The sequence below is a fragment of the Manis javanica genome, chromosome X, assembly GCF_040802235.1.
Source record: "Manis javanica isolate MJ-LG chromosome X, MJ_LKY, whole genome shotgun sequence".
Taxonomy (NCBI): domain Eukaryota; kingdom Metazoa; phylum Chordata; class Mammalia; order Pholidota; family Manidae; genus Manis; species Manis javanica.
Window position 1 is genome coordinate 99178524 of NC_133174.1, and position 17541 is coordinate 99196064.

General features: G+C 42.0%; 1 protein-coding gene across 3 annotated transcripts in view; it reads left to right on the forward strand.

Moving 5' to 3' along the window:
- VSIG1 (V-set and immunoglobulin domain containing 1) overlaps positions 1-17016 on the forward strand; it is a 31177-nt gene extending 14161 nt beyond the window's left edge. Inside the window, exons 3-8 of one of the 3 annotated variants that reach the window (XM_017657254.3) lie at positions 1343-1450; positions 6480-6678; positions 11151-11306; positions 11709-11828; positions 14692-14833; positions 15685-17016. In XM_017657254.3, coding sequence (XP_017512743.2) covers positions 1343-1450; positions 6480-6678; positions 11151-11306; positions 11709-11828; positions 14692-14833; positions 15685-15934 — 975 coding nt within the window. In that variant the 3' untranslated portion in view covers positions 15935-17016. Of the gene's footprint in view, positions 1-1342; positions 1451-6272; positions 6393-6479; positions 6679-11150; positions 11307-11708; positions 11829-14691; positions 14834-15684 lie in introns of those variants that run through there. The other 2 variants (XM_073227670.1, XM_036991432.2) reach the window with 2 other exon arrangements.
- Positions 17017-17541: the final 525 nt, after the last annotated feature.

The following is a 17541-nucleotide window of genomic DNA, read 5'->3' on the forward strand; positions in this document are numbered from 1 at the left end:
GTAGGTGACTGAACTGCATGTGGCTTGAGCTCAGGACATCTTTTAGACCTACTTTAGAAAGAAATTCTATTAAGTATTTATTGGCTAGCTCATTTACTTGCCATTTATCTTATTCTTCAAAGTGTCAGGTAAAAAGACAGAGCAAGGAATTTAAATTATCTACTCTTTCAGGATGTTCAAATAAAAGGAGGTCCTCTGCACTGAGTGGCTGGATCCATGAGAACATGTTTCTTGATCTTAAAACATCCTAGATGCTTCTTTAAGTGCATGAGGACTGTGCTATGCATGTGCCTTAGCTGCATGAAAGACAGGGTAGAGTATGGCCAGCTCTTGACTTAGAGACAGTGAAAACCACCTCTAAGAAGACTGGCTTTCTCTTCCTCCTCTTTTTGCTTCTTGCTTCAGCTTGCCCCGGCAAGATCCCCATTACAACCATCCCTAGATTTCTACTTGTAGAGAACTGGAGTCACTCCTTTTTTTCCCTATACCCTGTAGGCATGTGCTTTTCTACTTTTCCAGATGAGTAATTTTGGAGTCTCAGTAGAACCTGATGAATGTCAGTTCTACTCCTTGCTCTGCTACCTAATTGCTGGCTGGATGACTTTACCAAAGTCACTTAATCTTTCAGAGGTTCAGTTTTCCTATTTGCAAAATGGGGCTACTTATAACCTATTTCAGGGATTGACTGTGAAGATTAACTGAAATGATGCTATTGAAGTGCTAGAAAGCCTTTCACATAACAACCGTTCAGTGAATGTGAGTTATTATTATTATTAGGATCATTGCTCACAAAATGGTGTATTTGCAAAATCCCTCTCCCATCCATAGCCCTGGGTCATGGGCACTAGGGAACCCAGCCCCAAAAGAGACACTAAGTAGAGCTGAGCAGTTGGGACACAGCTCCTGGGGGAATCCTGGCCCAGGACTAGTTTCCAGTTTCACTGCCTGCCACGTCCCTGTGGCTAAAGGGAAGGGTCAGGCCCCTTCTCTGCCTGCTCCTTATCCTGAACAGAGAACCTGTTCAACAAGAGGTTACAGACATCCTTGGTATAGATGGCATTTTTCAAAATGGGATTTGGCCTATATTTCAAATGTGTTTCTTCTTTGGGCACTTCCATGAATTCAGAATTCTGTAGAGCATGTTGTATATTAATCTAGGGATGGCTGGTGGGACATTTTGGGCATGATAAGAAGAGACCACTGTGCTCTTAGTTCTATGATTTATGGGAGTAAGATGTTGCTGGAATGACTACTGAGTGATCCAATTCAACTCCTGGGTTGATGTGGCAGTATATCATGTAGTCGTGAGCTCTCAGATCCACCCATTTCTGCTCAAACACAGCACAGCCCGTGCCTCAATACTGAGAGTATGGAGGAAAAGGCAGTCAGTCAGTGTCTAACAATGGTGCATGCAAGAGACGCTCGGGGAAGATGTAGCTGGACCTCTCAGGTAAGATCACTTATTGGTGTACACCAGACCGCTTCATTGTTTGGAGTTTCTCAGGCAATGGCAACAGCTTTTAGGAGTACGATTGGGAGGGTCTGAGTTTGGTGAAAACCCAAATCAGCACAAGCCTTTGGAAAAACTGGAACAGTCTTGACTTTGCCTTCTCATGGCCAGGTCTGGAATTCTTTCCAGCCTCCTCCAAAGAGCTCAGGACCCTGTTACTGCATTGGCAGGGCAGTGGCCAACTCTTGCCACAGACATATCTTCTCCTATTCCAAAATCATTGTGTTAAAAGAGCAGTTGACTCTAAGGCCTAGCATTTCTCAATACCCAGGGGAGGATGTTTTCTCTTACTGATTATCCCCTCCTGCTGAGGGGTTCCTTTGGTCAATGGGGACTGAAGTATCTCACAAGTCTTCTGGCCAGGAGGGCCAGTATATGTGTTAGCATGGTCCTCCTCTTGGAGAAGCCCTCCTCTCAGAAGATATGGACAGCTTCAGATGATCAATCCTTCAGCAGGAACTCTTAGCTAAAGACTGTAGGCCCTGGGACAGGGAGGCTAGAATGGAAGTTCTGGGTGGTTTGTTGCCCCTCTGATCACACCAATTGCCTCCACTTCTACCCAGCCAGCCACTGATAAAACCAAAGAGACTTCACCTTCCCACAAACAGAACAGGCATTGATCCTACTTACCATGAGTCTGTCAGAACAATACTTCTCTAGTGGACTTCTTTCCAGAACCTAGTGTCTTAATATTCTCTGGCTGCTCAGATTCTCCCAACCTGGCCTGTCCTCTACAGACTGCATTATATCAAATGTATTTCAAATGTTGGTGGGGTGGGGGTGTTTCACTTCCTTAGGGACACTTGAAAATGAAGGGGGTGTTGCTTTGCTATTAATGGGAAGCACTACTGGCATTTAATGGGTGGGGTCTAGAGATAAATAAATGTTCACAATACATAAGACAAAGCTGCAGAAGAAAGAATTGTCTACCCAAATACTAGTGTCACCTGCATTGAGAAACACTCCAAGTTCTCCCCTTCCCACCACCCCCTCCCATCAAAGTTTATCTGTTCTGTGTCCCATTCCCTCAAGGGTTTATTCTTGCAAAATCTGATAAATTAATCTGATGCTAATGTGTTAGGGACAAGTGATAGTTTATTTTGTTTTCTTCCAAAGAAAATCCCTTAAGTACAGACCTCCGATGCCTTCAGCCCAAAGAACCAGTTCAAATGGTGGGTAGTGCCAGCAAATAGCAGACGGAGAAGGAAGTATTTTGGAGGCAGGAAAGTCTTCCTTTTGGTGTTCTATTCCTTGCCTGTGCAATTCCAGACCCCTATAATACAGCCCATAGAAAGTTCTGGGCTTGGGACCATTGCCACCCTGCACCCCTCCCCTCCCATGTCTAGCCCCTTTATGAGCAGTACAGGAAAGCAAGAAGCTGGAACGGAAAGAATGGGTAGTTTTCTGTGGCCTCCCATACCCTCCACATTTCCACAAGGAGCCCACTAAAGCTGCTCTGGGGTCTGAAGGCATTTATTAACTCCAGTTCAGACTCAGACAGAAAGCAGACTGGATTCTTCAACCTTTCTTGTTTATACTCCAGCCTCTAGTTGTAGAGAAGTGTCACAAAGCTGAGGGAAAAAATCTTTTTGGACAAATCTGGCTCCCAGCTGCATGGCCTCATGTGAATAGGAACTTGGCGCAGTAGAAGGGGAAAGACTGTTACTGCAGCTGGCAAACATGGGAGGCAGCGCATGGTGAGCCTACTTGGCATGGGCAGCAGCATACCCATGAATAGCAGCCACTGGCAGGAGAAGGGCTGGCTGGAGAAAGGGATGGAATGGCCCCGAAAGGGGAAGGTTGCCTGGAAATCACTTGCCTCACCAAAGGCAGGACGATGAGGGCCATGTTTCATGTATTCAGAAGGAATGGGGAGGGCTGGATTCCAGGTCTGACTATAAATTGTGCGACCTTGGGAAAATCTTTTCCTTTTTGGGGGCCTTGGTGTCCTTTTCTGTAATAGAAGAGGATGAATCAGAGGTTGCACACAGGAGGTCTCTGGGCCCTATTTGGCCAGTGGGTGCATACTGGTCGGCCAGCCCAGTACTTTGTGTGTTTGTTTCCACAGTTTGAAAGCCTAGTTTGTATTGGCTCTTCAGTTCACCACAGTTCCCACTATATTCTATGATCTTACCTCTATCCACCAACCCCTTCTGGCCATTTCCCATATTTCTAATATCCATCCAGCTCCTGAAGGCTCCTCAACCTTAGAAACCATGAGCTAAGTGATCTCCAAGGGAGTCTTATAACTAATGTGCTATTTTGACTCCACATACCAGCCTCTAACATCAAGTGGCAGGCAGAGAGGACCTCTGGGGGGAAAGGTAGGGCAGTCTGCCATGAACACAGCCACAAAAGGCAAGTGGGCAGAAAATTAATAAGCACCACTTAAGGGAAAACTTGGATGGATTTTCTTAAAGCAGACTTCTCCTCCTCCTCCTCCCAAAGGTTGTGGCCTGTTGGACATCCGTGGTTTTTCTGGACCTCAATTGCTTTGGTCTCTAAATTGACAATACACTCTCTTTGAAAAGTACATGAGCCTCACAGGATCACGGGCTGGGCCTTGGCCATTGTTCAGCTTTGATTTTTAAAAGAGCGCTTCTTTTTGTGGAAAATAGAACCAAGTTGCAGTCCTTCCTGTGTGATTAGATAACCAGTTTCACGAAACATTTCATTCTTTTTCTTTACAAGGACAGTGTGATAGCACAAACTTCCCAGAACAGAAAGCCCCTCAGTATCTGTGACTGGCCCCTGGCTAGCCCTGGGGACTTTCCTTCTCACACAACACCTCAAGGCCAAGTCCTTTCCGTTAGGTCTCCATTTTTATCCTTCCTTACCCCCTTTTCTATCCCTAACACACTTTAGTATTATTTGTGAGAGAGCAAAGTATATTAGGCTACTGTGTGAGAAGCTAGGTAAAAGGGTTGGGAAGGTGCTTTTTATAGGGAAGTCACCAGTCCAGGGCCTCATTACTTATTTGCTCATTTCACCTCGATTCATTCCCAACTGTAAACTTTTACAGTGACTTCTTCCCATGTTCTGGTCCTGGATTAAAACACTCTTGGCCCGCTGCTCTCTGCAGAAACAAGGTCCTCTCACCTAGATCCTCTGGTATTTCCTGACGGCCGGAGGCAAGATTGATGAACCTCATTGTGATGTCATTAATGCTCAGCATAAAACAGGCTGACCTATCCCCAGTTTCCCTGGGAGCAGGGGAAGCAGCCAGATGTTTAAAGACTTTCTACTTAAAGTAGAATATATTTGAATTTATCTAGATAGTATCTTTTGGTCTGCTGATTGCCTTCCTTCATTAGCCTATTAAGATAAAGAGCACTGGACCAGGAATTAGAAGAACTGCATTCTAGACCTGTCCCATCTGTGAACTTTGCGTGTGTCTTTTTTACCTCTCTGGGCTTCAGTTTCTTCTTTAAAGTACCAATCACTAGAATGACATACATTTATATGAAACTGACAATGTGTGTACAGAGACTGAGTGTATTTTGAAGGAACCTCAGGGGTCACCTAGTCCAGTGATTCCTAAGCTTCAGTCTTTCATATCTCATCTTTATGATTTTTGTCATATTTGTGTATCACCAGCAGGATTATTTGCCTTTGTTTTCTGTATTGACTTGCTTTCTTAAAATCTTAAAAATAGCTACTTTAGTGTCACCCTAAACAATAATATCCATGAATCTCACTACCTTGGTGTATGCTTGAAATTTTCCATAAAATTATGTTTTTAAAATTAAAAAAATTAATAACATCCATGAAGTCACAGATTTGATGCTGTAGATATGTCTCTTTCTAAAAAGTTTTCATTCATGTACCACCTAAAATCAACTTGCATGCCTACATTCAGGGAATACACAACATTGGAGAGCATTGCTCTGGTTCCTCATTCAGTTGTGGATACTAAAGGTTGAAGAGGTTAAGTAACTTTTGTTTCTTATCACAAAGCAGGTTGCCATGGAGGCATGACCAGAGGCCACCTCCTCTGACTATGTCACAGTTACAGGCATATCTGTGGCTAAAACCCAGGTCACTGGACTCCTAGACCAGGCCTCTTTCTACCTCACCCTGCTGATCCCACAGTTGCCATTATTATCTAACTACCCATGTTCTTTAATAGAGATGGGGCTAGAATCCAGATCTTCATAAATCTGGTAAATAATAAAAAAATAATAAATAAGTCCTTGTGTTTTGGATGAGTCATTTAATCTTTCTTGGTTTGAGTGCCCTTGTTTGTTTAAATGAAATAATAATTCCAATTCTGCCTTCTGCCATGTGGGTCGAGAGGCACTAGCTACAGTTGACTAAGCGTCTCTTAGGCCCTTTTCTAGATTACTCTATCCTCACACCAGCATGATTAGGGGATGGGACCAGGTGATTTCTCAGGGGCCTCTCTGCTCTGAAATGTTACTCTTCTAACAAACAAGATAAACCCAAATTTGCTTATCCAAAGGAGTATGTGTGTGTGAAAGGGGCATAAATAAATATTCTAACTTTTAGGGAAACCAGATATTCCAGATAGTACTTCTGAGTAAAGTAAACTCAAATGAAAAAAAAAAGAATGTATAAATGGGAAACAAGTGATGGTTTTGGTTTTTCCATCAGGCATTGCGTCCTATTTAATGAGTTTCCTCCAGGTAGTTTATCAGGCGAGCATCAGGCTTCAGGATTGCATCCTGTCAGCTCCAGCTGTTTACTGTGTGTAAGACAGGCACACCTCCCTGCCCTGACATCACAAAGCTGCTTTGAGCCCAGAAGAGGTAATAGTTCTGCACAGCTGTGAGCAAGCTAAAGGGCCCCATTGAGCTGAGAAACCTTTGCCATGGAGACCTCTTCCCTGCAGGGGGAAAGAAGCTGCTGCTTATCAGTGGAGGTAACATTGGCTAGAAGGAGCCTCCAGGTAGCTTATCCTAGCCCCAGGCACTCCCCAGTTCTTATTTCTGTCATTTTTCTTTCATAGATCTACTATTCTGAAGGTGGACAAGCTACAGCCATTGGGCAATTTAAAGGTCGCATCGTAGGGTCCAATGATCAAGATAATGCATCTATCACCATTTCGCATATGCAGCCAGCCGACAGTGGCAGCTACATCTGCGATGTTAACAACCCCCCTGACTTTGCTGGCAAAAATCAAGGCATCATCAACGTCAATGTGTTAGGTATGGGCAATTTTTTCTGCTTTTTCTCTTCTTGGAGTCACTTTGAACATTGAATGAGTCAGGGCAGTGAGTTATGGTGCTAATTAAGTTCCAGGGGTAAATACCCTTCCTGCTTCTTTTATTAACAGGGAAATAGAGACACACCACCAACCCAACTCATATAGCAACACTGAGACATCACTCATAAACCATGTCGAAACCATTGCCAGGCCAAAAGGGCCACCAATATTACAGAGAGCAGTAGATGACCCAACCTCAGGGGATCTCTATCTCTGAAGGATGGAATGAGAACAGATGGGACAACGCACAGTTGCACGAAATGATCATTAGCAACTCTTTCTGAGACAGCCTCCAGTTAGAGCCAGTCCTACTGAGGGAGACGACTGTCAGCTTGTTATGTCTCCTAAACCAGCCACAACTCCCACCATCAAATCATGCTTTTGAGTAAAGCCAGGAGAGTCCCTTTTAAAAATGTTAATACCATTTGGAAAAACAGGACCACATATTAAGCAAAGATGAGAATTTGCTAATATACAAATACTCATTATGTGACACTGGGCAAGTCATATCAGCTTTTCAAATGATCTGGGAGTGGTTCATTTGTGCAGTATTTACTGAGTGTCTACTTTGTACCAGGATCCATGAGGTTCACAGTGATGGGGACTTAGAGTTTTTATTTTGTTTTTATTTTGCTGAGCCTGGTGCTGGGCCCTGGGGTACAGGGAAAGATAAGAGAAGCATACACAAGCCCTTTCCTGGGAGAGGTGAAGTTCCAGTTTGGAAAACTAGTCATATACATGGGAACTAAATGGTGTGGTATAGATGCTGGCTTATCACCTGGGAGTCAGAAGAGCTAGGTTCTAAGTCTTACTCTGCTACTCAGTGGCCTCAGGCAAGTCAGCCCATATGTCTCTGGTCTTTTAGAGGTAGGGAAAGATAATTCCCTATCTTTACAGGTTTGTTATGAGAATCAAATGATATACTGAAGATTCAATGTTCAGAGAATTCAAGGGATCAGTCCTGTAATGGTTTTCTGTAGCCCCCTGGCTCTGGGTTATCCTTTTGACCAGAAACAACCTAAAGAAGACAAGCCTCCTTAACTCTGAGTTTGGAAATAGCCCTGAGATGAAGTTAGACAGGAAGGTTAGGACTCTTAAATTGAAAGTTCAGAGAATCCCTAATCACCTTCCTTAAGAAGCTGAGGGTCATTTCCTCTCTGAGTTGTTCTTTCCCATGAGTCTTTGGGTCAATTGTTCCTGCAATGACTGTGTCCTGAGTTTTCCTTAAGTATCCAGGATCCAGACAAGCTAAGAAGAAGAAGGGTCTGTGTATTCCATTGTTCATTTGAGAACTCTCAAAAATTCTATTTGTATTAATTGGGCTAAGAACAAAGGTGTTCTATAAATTTATGCTTTTTGGAAATTTTGAGACTGATAATTTTCTCTAAAAATTGCAGAAGTTGTTTGCAGTTCTCAAATTCCAATGCCTATGAGGGCTTGTTCTACTTGCCCTGATCGAGGGATGGGGCATGGTGAGGGCAGGTGGGAAAGGGGGAGTTGTGGAGAAAGGTGTTGCTATTTCCTTAAAGATTACTCTTCTTAGCAATGCATCTTTTGGAGACATTTCATTACCCAGTGACAGACATTGATCCCATGCATTCACTTGTTCATGCATGAATTCATTCAACAAACCCAGAACACATGTCCAGTTAATGTGTCAGGCAGTGGAGATGGAAAGATGTAAAGACTGGTTCCCAACCCTCCAGAAGTTCAGAGTCTAGTGAGGGAGGCAGATATATAACATACAAGCTTGCAACGGAGGTAGGAGAGAGATCCTCGGGGAGAGGCTAAAAGCTGTTCAGGGGGGAACTGGAGAAGGCTTCCTGGGGAATGTGACTTTTGCACTGAATGTGGGAGGATGTGCAAGAGTGTGTCAGGCAGAAAAGGGGCTGAGGTGGCGGGGCACCATTCAGGAAAAGCAAGCAGCAATGAGCACAGGCCCAGGTGGTCTGGACAACTATTTACTTGGGAGACTCCCATTAGCAGCCTTGCACAATGAATCTCTGAATGATACCCAGATAGAAGTTTGAGTAATTATTTTGTATGCATTTGAAATGTGCATCATCTTCCTCCTGCAATTTAGCACATAAAGTGATGAATTTAGTGAAGGTTCAAGAACACTCTGAAGCATTTTCATTTATTTTCTAAGGTGAGTGCCTCTTCCCACTCCAATTCTGTTGACAGCAATAAAGCTAAATGGTAGATCAATGGCTTTGCCAGTAAAACATCCAAGTTCTACTGGGGACTTTAACTGGATGAAATGTCAATTTAATCCTGACTCAAGTAGTTTTAGAAAATATGTACGTTTGGGATGTGTACAAAGTGATTCACTAAGTGTTTTGCTAATAAAAAATAAAAGGAGAAAAATGTATTCAGAAAAAAAATGCCTATCTGGGTTTGATCCTGGGCTCAAGAAATGAATGCAAGTCATTTTAGGTTTTTCCCCATCATTTAGCTCAAGTCCTGGTGTTGGACTGTGATGAAACACACTAATTTCATTTTTTGTTCAAATTGCTTTATTCTGCTGCAAAGGCTATAAAACCACCATGTTTTAAAAAAAGCAGCATCTAAATCTAGTGACAGTTGCAGTGGGCTTCTGGTTAGGGTTGGCAAACCCAGCAAGTTGTCCCTATCTCAGAGACTCAGTGATAAGGAAGAGAGATTAAAGAGCTAAATAGAAAAACAGTTTTAATTAAAAGACACCTGTTTAAAAGATAGGGATGGTGAAGTATTTCAAAGAGCTACAGCTATGTCTGTCTTCCTTCTCACTCATGTGTACAGTGGGTTAGAGTCCGAGATCAGAAGATCAACTTCAGTAGCAAGTTACAAAATGTGGCAGCAGGAATCAGTCCTGCCCGTGACCAACAGCGAGTCCAGATGCAAGGCACTAAAAACATTATTTTATTCATATAAATTCAATATATTTGGATTAGTCGGATGTCAGATAACCACTTGTTCCCATCTTACAGATGTGTCAACCGAGGTTTGGTTATGTTAGGGTTACCTGCCTAAACACATCTAGGATAAAGTTGCAGTCAGTATTCTGTGTGGGTTGAGAGCTGTGCTCCTAACTGCTACTTCCCAAAGGAGATGGAGAACTGGGTGTCCAGAGCATTTAAGGAATAACCAGCCTAAGCTAAAGAACCTACACTTTTTAAGATAAGGAAGGTCAGTTGGTGAGTATTGAAATTTGGATCATTAGCTGTATGTAAGACTAGGGTTAGAATAAGCTGTGAGTAGTAAGGTGAATGAGGAGATTCAGATTCTCAGTTTCCCACAGGATTTCTCCACTGAGGCATTTTTTAAGCAGCTAAAACTCAGTATGTCCCGAACTGACCGTATTATCCTCTTCACTCCTTCTCCCTGAACCTGCTCCTCCTCCTGTATTCTTTATCTCAGAGTATGGCAAGATAATGTACACAGCTGTCCAAATCAGAAATAATAGGAGTCACCCTATTCCCCAAGGCCACTATCCATCTTGGTCACCAAGTCCTGTCGATTCTCCTTCTTTAATACCTCTTGACTCTATGTCCCCCTCTCACTTGGTTCGGAAACCCTCCAGAATGAGACGAGCCATTAAAGCATTAAAAATGACCATCTTCCTTCACCTACTCAAATTCCTTCCATGGTCCTCCTGCTCTCAGTATAAAACATGTAAATACAGAGCCCTCCAAGCCAGGGCCTCCACTGCTCTCTGGCTTCATCTCTCACCACACCCCCCACCTCACTTCAGACCTGTGCCAGAGTTACTTTTGAATTTCTGGTGCCTAGACCAGTGCTAGGCACACAGAAGGCGCTCAGGGAAATGCTTATGGAGTGAAAGATGAAGAAAGATTTCAGCACCGTGTAGCCCACCCCCTCCGAAATGGGCTTCTCCCTCCTGTAAGGGACACAGGCAAATTCAAGCCCTCCAATCATTTTGTGTCACCTCCAGAAGAATAAATACCAAAAATGACTCATAAGGAAATGAAAGATATGACATTAATGAAACAATGTTTTTAAAAATAATCAATAATAGGTTATTTCAATGTGTTTAAGACTCTATTTCCATTTAAAACTGTTCTTCAATAGTATAAATAATGTCCCTAGTAATTTAGTATTTGCTTACATTTGGCTATCTTAATAAAGGCATATTTTAAGACACAATGCGGAAATTCAAGTTTTGAATCTGGGGAGGAGGCAGACAGAAGAGACGCTCTTAGAATCTTAATGGCCCGGAGACTGGAAGGGCCTCGCCCCTGAAGTGCTCTACTCCCACCTAGTGGTGCAACCAGAAAACGGTCAAAATAAGTCTAAAGATTTTTTAAAAATTGAACTCACATATTGCACAAAGTGGGAGTGAGGAAGTGAGTGCAATTGCTGCAGGCTGCCGTTCATCCCGCAGAATGTTTACCCTTTGTCATTACCTTACAGTCAAGCCTTCGAAGCCCGTTTGCCGCATTCAAGGAATACCAGAAGCTGGCTATCCTACATCACTTTCTTGCCTCTCAGTGCTTGGAACGCCTTCCCCTGTGTACAACTGGTATAAACTTGAAGGAAGTGACATTGTCCCAGTGAAAGAAAACTTTGGTAAGTATAGCTTCAGCAGCCCCTGCCAAGGCCTGGTGTGTATGGTCAGCTGATAGCATTTGAGTGTGGCTGGCTGCTTATCTGTAGAGCTCAGTCTTCTCTTCTTCTGGGAGAGGGATGTAAAAAGAATGTCTATCTCCTCACAAGATGATTGTGGTCTGGTCTTATCTCCAACTTCTAGACATCAAGCCCGTTTTTGGCTCAGAGGTGGTGAATCTGGAGAGAATAGGCATGGGCCCAGATGGGCTGCATTTGGAACAGTCCCAAGGGGTCTAGCTGGACCCTGGACATCTCAAGAAAGGGAGGCCAATGTGAGGAAGTGGGTGGACATGGGGTCTTCTACCTCAACAAAATCGGTACCCATGTAAGAGATTTTTAAAGTTTATTTCCTGGTTTTGACAGACCCAGCCACCGGGATTTTGGTTATTGGAAATCTGACCAATTTTGAACAAGGTTATTACCAGTGCACTGCCACCAACTTCCTTGGCAATAGTTCCTGTGAAATTGATCTAACTTATTCACGTAAGTTCACCATACAACTTTAACAGTTTCTCTTTAAGTCAAGAATCCTGGTCCTGCCAGCCAAGTAAATTAATTGGGATCCCTGGCTAGTCCTTCCTGTCTCTCTGGAGAGTTTGGTGCTTTATTTATAGGTTTATAGGATTAATTACCATCATAATATCTAATGCTTACATAATACTTAAAATAATGCCACAAACTGCCCTAAATTCTTTACAAAAATTAATTTGTTTAATGCTCACAAACTCTCTAGAAAGTGGGTGTTACTATTTAATAAAACAACAGCCTCATTGATAGAACCTGGTTGAATTTTCATTTTGATGTTGTTGATAAATCCAGGTGAAATATAGCAATTTATGTCAAACATGGTGCTCACAAACCTTCCAGTTCTTAATTAATTTGTTAAGATCTGTCTCTAATAATAATAGTAATACTAATAGCCACACCTACAGTCACAGTAGCTAATAATCATGGAGCACAAATTATGTGCCAGACACTTGGACAGGTGCTGTGAAACTTAGGGAAGTAAGTGACTTGCCCAAAGTCATCCAGTTAATGACCAGCAGAGCCGAGATGTCTTTAAACCTCAACCTTCCAGTTCAAAGGTGCTTAGTTACAAAGCATAGACTTGAGAGCCTGGAATTGTCAAATTGGACCAATTAGGGGCAAGCTACTGCAAGACATCTTGCTACACCTCTCAAAGATCACTTAATAGCACTTAGGATCATGTCATCTGTTCATTTTTTCTTACTCTGAATCTGTGGCTTTACTATATACCATACCAGGGGGTGTGGCTCCATTGGATGGATCATTGTACTCCTGTGAAATTGAGCCTTCTTCCTTTTATTTGTCCTAAACCAAACATTTTCTAACTCCAAGCTGCTCCTTCCTTCTCATATCACTGTCAGCTATTTTCTGTTCAAAGTGAAGCAGCCTCATCTTTTTGCCTGTCCTTTTCTGTGGCTCGAACATTTCTATTGTTTTTCTCTAGATCTTCCTAATCCCTTTTTGCCTTTCCAGGGGTACACTCATACTGCAGATGTAGAGACTCCTAGTCTCTAGATTTGTACTTAGGCCTTGTTTCCTTTCCAATCCTTTTCCAGTGATGTTAGCATCTGGCTCCTTCCTTCTCTCCCTCCCTTCCTCCCTCCCTCCCTTCCTGCTTCCCTGTCTCCCTGACTCCCTCTGTGAATCAAACATTCGTTGACTATCTATTATATGCCAGGGACTGTCCTAGGTGATGGAGATAGAGATTAATAAGATACATGTCTTATACTCAAGGAGCTCACAATTTAGCTAGAGGGACAAACAGACTATATAGGGACAAAAAATGTTATAGGTCTGCACAGGGTCTACAGGACTACAGAGAAGAAACAGTTAAGATTATAGAACCAGGGCCAGCTTTGCCAGTGGAGTGCCATTTGAGCTGGATCTTGAAGGTATTTGCAAAGCCTGTTTCTTTATCTGTAAAATACGGATGAGGGTAGAGCAACAGGCTTTGGAGGGCAGCGAGTCTGTGCTACCGGAGGAGGATGGACGACTCCCCAAGGGATGTCTCCCAGGGAAGGAAAAAACATAAGAAACCAACAAATTATCTGATGTGTTTGAATCTATTGAAAGGAGTTTAACAGTTGCTGGAAATTTGGGGTGATAATACATTTTTTAAAATCCCCAAATGAGGCAACTATTAACATCAAGGAGAATTTTAATGTTGTACAAGAAAGAATCACTATATATATATATATATATATATATATATACACTACGTTCTGCAGTTGTGCTCCCTAGTCATCCACTGCACACTTTGATGTTATTACTCACACACAACTGCAACTTGTGCTATAACCCTGTTAGGAGAATGTGGTGGGGTAGGAGGGAGTGGTCTGTGAGAGTTAGATCTTCAACTTCCAGAGTAGGAAGACAATAGAAAATGACAAAAATTGGAAGAGGCAGGACATATTACAACAAGCATAATAGAAACATAGGGGCAAATAATAGAACACTTTAAAAAAAGAGTGAAGAGTGGTTGCCTCTAGAGAATGGGACTCAAAAGATGGGGAGGAGTGGGGAAAGGGGCTGCTGGTTTTGTTAGAAATAGAGCTGTTTGACTTTCTAAATCATCCACATGTGTTCCTTTAATCATGATGTGTTAAAAGAATTATTAGGCAATTCAACTAGCCATTTGTCTCAAAATATAAGATGTCCATCTTTTTTTCAAGGGAGGTGGGTGGCAATGGGCCCACCTGGAGCCCTGACATGGTCTTTTGGGGAAAATCCCTCAGTGCTTGAAGGTCTGGTACTCAGCTGGACTGTCTCACACTCATTAAGTTTTTCCATAAACTGATTTAATAAACCAGATGATGGTTTATGGAAATGGGCATATTCCTTTCCAGTGGCCAGAATGTCTGAGGCTCCTTGGTAAGCATGGAATCTGTGGGAAAGCTTTTTAGGGACCTACCTCATCTATGCTCTGGGAAATCCTGGTGAAATTGTCCCTGCTGGCAACGGAGGTTATCTTGATAGTGACTGGATTGCAGCTCCATGGTGTGTCTATCTCACTCATCACGCAAATGTCTACTGAAGACTTATTCCTCTAAAGCCCATTAAAAAGTGACCCCACCTCTCCCAGGCTGGCATATTGTTTTCTTCATGTATGTACATGTGAATAGGTAAGTTACACAGTCGAGCTAGGCATCTTTCTTCTCCCACTGTGAGTCCACTGGCAGAGTTCTAGGGGTTTCCATGCTCCCAACCTAAAAGTCATTTTCCTACCATATGAATGCCTCAAATATTCCCCACTGAAAATGCATATGTATGAGGCAGACAATATGTTCCACTTTACTAACCAGCTGCTTATATCCTGTAGATCCAGAAGTTGGAATCATCCTCGGGGCCTTGGTGGGCTCCCTAGTGGGCGCTGCCATTATCGTCTCTGTTGTGTGCTTTGCAAGGAGCAAGGCAAAGGGGAAAGAAAGGAAGAGACATTCTAAAACCGCCACAGAACTTGAGTAAGGCCTTATTTTGTTGTCTTTGCTTAGAAATACAGACATTTCTCAGGCATCTCTCTTTCAGTCAGCTCTTCCTGAGAACTCCTTTTAGGCACTTTTAGGCATAAGGTATCAGAGTTGTCTGCCCACATTCATTGCTTTTATAAAAGAATAATGATGGCTACCATTTACCAAGTGCTGCGCATCAGACTCTTTTCTAAGTGTTTTATGTATATGAACTCATTTAACCACCATAACAGCCCTTTTAGGTCTAAGAAAATGTTTTAATATATCATGTTAACGTAGTTGTTTTCTACCAACAGTCATAAAACATAATTTTAATATTTTTGTATGGAACAAGGGGCCCCATGAAGGCCAAAGTATGTAGTGCCCACAGAAGTCAGAATGTGGCCCTGCCCAAAGCCCAGGCCCTTGACCACTCTGAGGTTTCTTTTTCAATTTACAGAAATTTTTCATTTGTTCATCCCTTCATTTCTATGCTTCCACAACTATGCATTGGGTACCAACCAGGTGTCAAGTATTGTGCTAGATAAAGTAGAAGCTGGAGGTACACTAGAGCCATGAATTTGGCCCTCAAAGACCTTATTAGAGCTTTAGACCCTACATCCTGACATCAGGTTTTTCACCTTTTAAACACTGCTTTGTCTTTCATGAACTCTCATTATATTGTTGACACTTAACTTTTCTGCACCCAAAATGGAGACCTATAGTCTGACAGTGTGAGTCAGTGTATCAGTGATCACACAGGTCCTGAACAGACTGGGACCTATGGTCATCCAAGCTACAGGGCCTATGACTCCATGTGAAACGGCAAACCCTAACTTGTCCTTCTCCGGGCCTTCTTTCTGCAGGCCGATGGCAGAGAGAAACCAGAACCCTGAGTTGGATACATTGCCATCTGATGACACCATCCAAGTAGAAGCACCTGTGCCATCTTCCCATGACACTGATGTTCACACCATCCAGAGGCCACAGCATGAGCTGGCCCTGGAGCCTGCCCCAGAACCTGACCCTGTCCCCATGACTGAGCCGGAGCCAGAACCGGAGACCAGGCCTGGGATTGTAGTTGAGCCCAAGAAAAAGGGAGTGAATAAGCCATAGGCTGGTAGCCTAAGTACAGTGTTCACCACATTACTGGTGGTTGGAATTAAGCTGACCTAAGCAATCTCCTACCACCTCCCTCCATTCTGACCAGCCCTCTTTTAACAAGGTGCTCCTACCATCCATCCAAAACAAGCAGCTCTACTAAATAAACTAATAATAAGTGCAAGCATTCCTGTATTAGCAGTATACTTACAATTTTACTAACATGTAAGCATAGCAAATGAAAAGGCAAGTGATTTCTAACTCAATTAAAAGTGTTTTGTAACAACACCTGTTTCGTATTTCAGAAAATCTTATTTCTCTATTTTTAGCTATTCTTCCTTACATTCCACATGCAGGCATGACAAGGTGGCATTAATTGGATTCAGTTTTATTTCTAAGACTAGTTGTCAGGGCTTCCCTATTCATTTTCACATCAACCACTAAGAATCCATCAGCATTGTCTCATAGATTGGAAAAAGTTCCTCAAAAGTTCCACAGGAGAATATGTAAAGGGTATATATTAGTGGATACATAGCACTTAAACCTCAGCCTTAAAATTAATGCTTTATTTATTATATTAGATTTCCCAAGGAAACACCCATAACCAATATCAGAGCATAGCAAAAATTTTTAATAACCCAATTTTAAAATGCAAAATAACATACAGGCAAACACAATTTTCTTTAAGTGAATATGAAGTGTTAATATCATTGGTTAATATCAATTTAGCTTTGAATGATCTATTATGTTATCACTGTGTCTGATGCTATCTGCTTTGGAATAGCCAGACTAGGTAACTGTTCTAAATGAACACTTAAGACCTATTTTAGATAATCTGAATTAATTATCTAATCTGTTTTACTGTTGGGACATACCACATTAATAGAGAGATGTCATTCTTGTATAAATAGTAAATATTAACTAAAATGCACTGATACCACTTCACTTGTTAAAAAACTATCCCATTGACCATGTTTCATCCACATCCCACCTTGAAGAAATTTACAGGTAGACATTTTCATTTGTATAATCAATCAGATTTTAAATCTTATTTTAAGGTTCAGTAAAATACTCTTAATAAAATCTTATTTTAATGATTCTAAGGTCACTGAATAAATCTTTTATGAACAACTTTATTGACATATACTTTATGTACATGCAACAAACTGCACCTATTTCAAGCGTACAATTTGATGAGTTTTGACAGATATATACACCCATGAAAGCACAACAATCTAAACAGAATTTTTCTATCACCCCCAAATGTTCCCTATGCCCCTTTGTGCAATTCCACCACCACCCTGGACCTAGGCAACCACTGATTTGTTTTCCATCATTACAGATTAGCTTTGCCTTTTCTTGACCTTCATATGAATTACCACATCCAGATTTTCATGCAGAGAATGTTCTTAAACCGTGAAGTCCTTTCTATATAGGTCATACATATACACTAATTGAGGTACAGTCTTGGAGGTTTTAGAGTAGATCGAAATTGAAATTAACATTGCACTTGTCCAGAGCCATGGAGAAAAGAGATGGCAAGCTTTTATTTATGTGTTTTCTTTTGATGTGTTAATTTTCAGCCAATCCCAGGGATTTCTGAAGCATGTATAATTCCATTC